Here is a 6,025-nt window from a genome sequence, read left to right as displayed (position 1 = left end):
CCCCCCCCCCCAAACCAGGGATTGAACTCAGGCCCTTGTGCTTGCCAGGGAAGCTCCTATTCTACTGAGCCATCTCCCTGGCCCTAGTTGGCTACTTTTAATCATAGCATATTCTTTGCTTTATATGCTTTTGATTCCTTCTATATTACAATTGTAAACATGCCTTCAAACATATTTTTTATACTTTTCTTTTTGTCTTTTTGAGACAGGGTCTGTCTATACAGTTCAAGATGGCCTTGAGCTCACTTTGTAGCCAAGGCTGGTCTCAAGTAACAATCCTCTTGCCTCAGCCTCCTGAGTGCTGGGATTACAGGTGTGTGCCACCATGCCCTGCACCCTTGTTTTATAATTTACATTTTGTAGACATGTTCTTTGGTTCCTTACTTATGGAACTCATAAACTTAAGCATAAGCTGATGTGGTGTGCACTTGAGTGACAGGCACATGTGATTCAGATGACTCAAGGACAGTGTCTGCCATCACCCTAAAGCCTGAATGCCAGCCAGCTCCATGAAGTCGGGCCTGTGTTCTGTCTACTTCAGTCTCCCAAATTATGAAACAAAGTATGGTGTATCAAGAGCACCCCACATACACTTATTGGTCAGATTTCATTGTCTTATTTTTCTGGTAGGTGAATTAATTTTGACTAGCCCGTTTTGTTTGTTTTTTCCATTGAGAAGGAGGGACTGTTGTACATTATATCAGTGACAGATTTGTTTTAATCTCATGATCTTGCATCCTCGCTATAAGAGAAGATAATTCTAGTCTTATGATAAATGATACTTGTCTTTTCTGGGCCAGTTTTTATTTGAAGACTTTTTTTTTTTTTGGTTTGGCTTTCTAAGCAATTTTCAATTTGTTTTTTTACTAAGTCTGAAATTTTCTGTATTTTAAGAGTGGGAATGGTTGTGTGTGTGTGTGTGTTTCACTCATTTTTTTTTTTTTTTTTTTTTTTTTTTTATGTGGTGGGGATGAAAAACTCAGGGTCTCATGAATTTTAGTCAAATCCAGCTGCAGTTCTAACCTTGTGTCCATTTTTTAAAAATAAAAATACTAGGACCGGGGACATGGCTCAGTAGAATAAGCGCAAGAGCCTGAGTTCAATCCCCAGTTCCACAAAAAAAAAAAAAAAAAAAATTCAGCTGGGTGTGCCTGTAATCCAAGTACTTGGGAGGCTAAGCCAGGAGGATTGTTGCGAGTTGGAGACTAGCCTGGGCTATGAAGTGAGCTCAAAGCTAGCCTTAACTTGCATAGCGAGACCCTGTCTCAAGACAAAAATAAATTAAAATAAATATTCATATTAAACTATAAAGATTGTAAGCAGAAACTCTATACAAGCTAAGTGTGGCAGCCCAGTTACTCAGGAGACTGATGCAGGAGGATTGAAGGTTGAGGGCCAACTTTGGCAACTTAATAAGGTTCTGTCTCAAAAAAAAAAAAAAAAGGGCTAGCTTCTAGCTCAGTGATAGAATCTTGCTTAGCATTGAAAAAAAATCTGATTAATATATTAATCCTATGGGAGAGAAAAACCCACCATGTCTAAGGGAAATATAATTTCTTTTTTTTTTTCTTTTTTCTTTCTTTCTACAAGGTCTCACTATGTAGTTCAGACTGGCCTTGAACTTACTATGGAGCCAAGCCTGGGCTCAAAATCAAGGTGATACTACTTCAGTTTCCTGAGTGCAGGGATCACAGGTGTGTGCCACCATGCCCAGTTTATTTTCAATATTAGTGTAATATTCATTAAGTTACTTTAAAACTGAGGTTAGGTGCTAATATGTAACAACTCTGAAGATTGTCTTTAAAGAATATTAAAGAAAAATTTCACTACTTAATATCACAGCATTACCAGTAAGTTTGAGACCCTCATTGTTTGTTTGTACATGGGTCTCACTAAGTAGCGCAGGCTAGCCTTAAATTTGGAACAGTCCTCTTGCCTCAGTCTCAAGTGCTAGGATTATAGGCACATGCCATCATGCCTGGCTTATTTATTGTTGGGAGCTGCTGAAGCTGGAAATTGGTCAAATGTGTGAGAGCAGGACTAGGCCTCAGTGCCTACAGCAGTCAAGCTACCTCACCCCTGAGAAAAGCATCCTGCTTGGTTAATATCAGCTATTAGTTACTAGGCAACCTTGTATCACGTGATACTAACTTTGTAAAGATATAGATAAATGCCCTTACTGTGGTGGGGAAACCTTTTGCCAGTCAGGCTTGGGCCACCACCCAACCCAGCTCCTGTCTATCTTTTCCTCATTCCTCATTTCTCCCCAGGATACACCAAGACACCAGTGAGTTCTACAGTTAATTTGGAATGATGCAAATCAGATGGAACATGGATGTGATCAAAAGTAAAATTGTCAGTTACGTGTGGTTGTACACACCTCTAATTCTAGCACTGTGGGGGACTCAGGCAAGAGCTTCTCAATTTGAGCCAGGCCTGAACATCTTAATGATTTTGTGAGACACTGTCTCAAAATAAAATTTTTTAAAAAGTGTTAAAGGGCCGGGGAGATGGCTCAGTGGAATAAGCACTTCCCTGGCAAGTACAAGGGCCTGAGTTTAATTCCTGGTTCTGCCATAAAAAGCGTTAAAGGTGTGAAGGCCCTGGATTCAGTGCCCAGTACTGGGGAAAGAAGAAAAAGAAAAAAGTTAAATTACCATTTTAAGTACATTGAAATCGTAGGCCTGTGACACTGTATTCAGAAAGAGCTTTTTACTTTCTTTTCTTTCCTTCCTTCCTTCCTTCCTTCCTTCCTTCCTTCCTCTTCCTTCCTTCCTTCCTTCCTTCCTTCCTTCCTTCCTTCCTTCCTTCCCTCCTTCCTCTTTTTCGTACTGGAAATTAAACTCAGGATCTTTTCACTGAGGTACATCACCAGCTGATTTTTATATTTTGAGACAGGTTCTCACTGAGTTATCCAGATTGGGCTCAAACTTGAGATCTGTCTGCCTCAGCCTCCTCTTAGAGTGTTAGGAATGTACCCTGGCTTAAAAAGGATAATTTTCTTAAAAAAAAAAAAAAAAAAAAAAAAAAAGAAAGATAATATTCTTTTTTCTTTTTTTTTTTGTGCCAAGAATCGAACTCCGGACCTTGCGTTTGCCAGGGAGGTACTTGTAGCAATGAGCTATATCCCTAAACTGCTATAACTATTTTTTATATTGTCTTTTTTTTTTAAATCATTTGTGGTTAAATATGGAAAATATGAACCAACACAACTTATTTTCTCTCCTCAACTTAATTTTAATTTAGTTCTGTTGTCAAAGATGTTTACAAAATGGAGTCTAAGAGTGGAGAATGTGGGGGTGGGGAGATAGCTCAGTTGAATAAGCACTTGCTTGGCAAGCTCAAGGGCCTGAGTTCAATCCCCAGCCACACACACAAAAAAAAAAAAAAAAGTAATTTTTTGAAGACTATCTCCAAGGGAAATGTAATTTATTGAAGACTAAATTTTGCTGCTCTTTGTTTTTCAGCTCCGGCTCCAAGCAGATTTAATAGACGAGTATCAGGTATGTATTTTCTTTATACATACTGCTAAAATGATATTTTACAGTAGGAACACCTTAGTTGAAAATAAACTTTTTAAGTAAAAGTAAAGCAGGGAATAAGATGTTATGTCAAAAGTTAAATTACTAGTATTTCCTTCATTAGTATTCATTTTAAGTTCTGAGCATGGTATGTGTGTATTTTTACATTTCCATATTAGTGTGGTTAATCTATTTTTAGTTTTTTTTTTTAAAGACAGTTTTTCCTACTATGCAGTTAAAGCTGGTCTTGAACTCAGTAGCCCAAGCTGGCCTCAAACTGAAAGCAATCCTTCCTTCACAACACCCAGCTGTAGTTGTTATTAATACTTTTCCAGTTTTTACATCTAAAGACTGTTTTTTAAGCAATAGCTGGTATTCTGAATTATGCTACCATTACTTTCTCCCATCTACCTTTTTGAGCCACTTAAATTATTTCCTTAGCTGTAGAGCTGAAAGTGGCATTTGCCGGTCACAGACTGAGCACTGACTTAGCTTTTCCTGGGTCTTGCCTTGGAGATAGTTGGTGGTAGGCGGAAGGGAGAAACGAACGGGTACAGGCCTCTTCACTGCTACCATTCCAATAGTAGAGACTTAGAGTGCAAAACAATACATCAGATCATTTTAGTTAGTATTTGTTAGGTTAACAATGTGAATGTTTTCCAAATATGGAAAATCTTTTTTCTTTTTTCTTTTTTTTTTTAAGATAGGATCTCAATATGCAGTTCAGACTGGCCTTGCGCTCACGTTATAGCCCAAGCTGGTCTCTAACTCACAGCAGTCCTCTTACCTCTGCCTCCTGATAGCTGGAATTACAGGTGTGTCCCACCATGACCCGATGTTTTTTGAGACAGGGTTTCACTATTTGGTTCTGGCTGACCTTGAATTCACTTATGTAGTCCAAGTTGGCCTTAAATTCATGGTGATCCTCCTACCCCAGTCTCCCCTAGTGTTGGGATTACAAGCATGCTCCACCATACCCAATCTGTATTTTCTTTTCTTTTTTTTTTTTTCCAAAGTTTTATTGATAAACAGCAATGAGACAGTTTCAAATCAAATCGGAATGTATTTTCTTACATGGTACTAGTTTGGTAATATTTTGGCTTTTTACCTGTATGGCCCATATTATTTCTTTTCTTTCTTTTTTTTTTTTTTTGCGGAACTGGGAATTTAACTCAGACCCTTCTGTTTGCCAGGCAAGTGCTTATTCTACTGAGCCATCTCCCTGGCCCAGCCCATATTATTTCTAAAATAGAGTAAAATTTAAATTTTTATTCTTTGGAAATTTTTTTTAGACAGTCACTGTGTAGGTCATACTGGTCTTAACCTCACTATGTTACTCAGGCTGGCCTGGAACTTGATCCTCCTGTGTTAGCCTCCCAAGTAATACTGTTATTTATTTATTTATTTATTTAGTACCAGGGATGGAACTCAGGACCTTGAGCTTGCCAGGCAGGCGCTGTGCCATGGAGCTATATCACTGGCCCCCTCCTTTTTCCAAAAAATTTTTTTTTCAAAGATTTTAATGTACTCCCTACACTGCCTGGGACATAGCAGATACTCAGTAAATATTGAAAATATACATCATCTTTATTTTAACCACTTATTAGTTCAATCACTTAAATATATGATGACCCAAAATTGCATGTTTTGTTTTGTTTTGTGATGAGTTTCATAGTTCATGTTGGTCTTAAACTCACTTTGTAACCCTGGCTGGCCTCAAACTTGCAGCAAGCCCATGCTGGCCTTAAATTTACAGTGATTCCCCTGTCTTAGCCTTCTGAGTGCTGGAATTACAGGTGCGGGCCACCTGGCTCATTAATTTTTATAAGATCATATAACAGGAAATATCAAAATGACGGTTTAATCAAATGCGTTTGGTATAGGAATCAGCTGATTGAAATGATACCTGCCCAAGTTATGTGTGGTATAGTCAATACATAAATAAATGTGCTGCCTGAGTGACAACTCAGTGTTTAGTTATTAATGATTGCTTCTCAGCTGAGCAGGTACTCTTTTTTTATAGAGCTATAGTTTTTCATTAAATGACTTTCTGATACATGTAGTTTATTTAGTAGTGTAGTTGGGATGTTAATGTTTCAAACTTGCTAAGTAGGCAACTGTATCACATATTTTTAATTAAAAGAATATAATGTTCTCTTGTCTAGGATAAGTTTCATTATCTATTATGTGATAAGGCTAGATATCTTCTCTTTCTCAGTTCTTTTTTGGGGGTGGAGGTATAGTAGGGATTGAACCCAGGGCCTGAAGCAGTGCTAGGCAAGTGCTATGCCACTGAGCTATATCCTCAGCTCCTTTAAATTTTTTTTTTTTTTTTTTTTTTGGAACTGGGGATTGAATTCAGGCCCTTGTGCTTGCCAGGGAAGTGCTTATTCTACTGAGCCATTTCCCGGCCCAAAAATTAAAAAAAAAATCTTTTATTTATGTATTTATTTGGTAAATGGTTTTGCTATACAGCTCAGACTTGTAGTGATCCTCTTATCTCA

The 6,025-nt window shown here is 37.9% G+C and overlaps 1 protein-coding gene across 1 annotated transcript in view; it reads left to right on the top strand.

Annotated features, from left to right (window-relative positions):
• The window catches only part of Prkar2a (protein kinase cAMP-dependent type II regulatory subunit alpha), a 107,774-nt gene that overhangs the window by 31,538 nt on the left and 70,211 nt on the right, over window positions 1-6,025 (top strand). Inside the window, exon 2 of the mRNA XM_023704557.1 lies at window positions 3,468-3,503. Coding sequence (XP_023560325.1) covers window positions 3,468-3,503 — 36 coding nt within the window. The remainder of the gene's footprint in view (window positions 1-3,467; window positions 3,504-6,025) is intronic.

The sequence above is a fragment of the Octodon degus genome, unplaced genomic scaffold, assembly GCF_000260255.1.
Source record: "Octodon degus isolate 3935 unplaced genomic scaffold, OctDeg1.0 scaffold00008, whole genome shotgun sequence".
Lineage (NCBI taxonomy): Eukaryota > Metazoa > Chordata > Mammalia > Rodentia > Octodontidae > Octodon > Octodon degus.
This window is presented reverse-complemented; position numbering and strand designations above follow the sequence as displayed.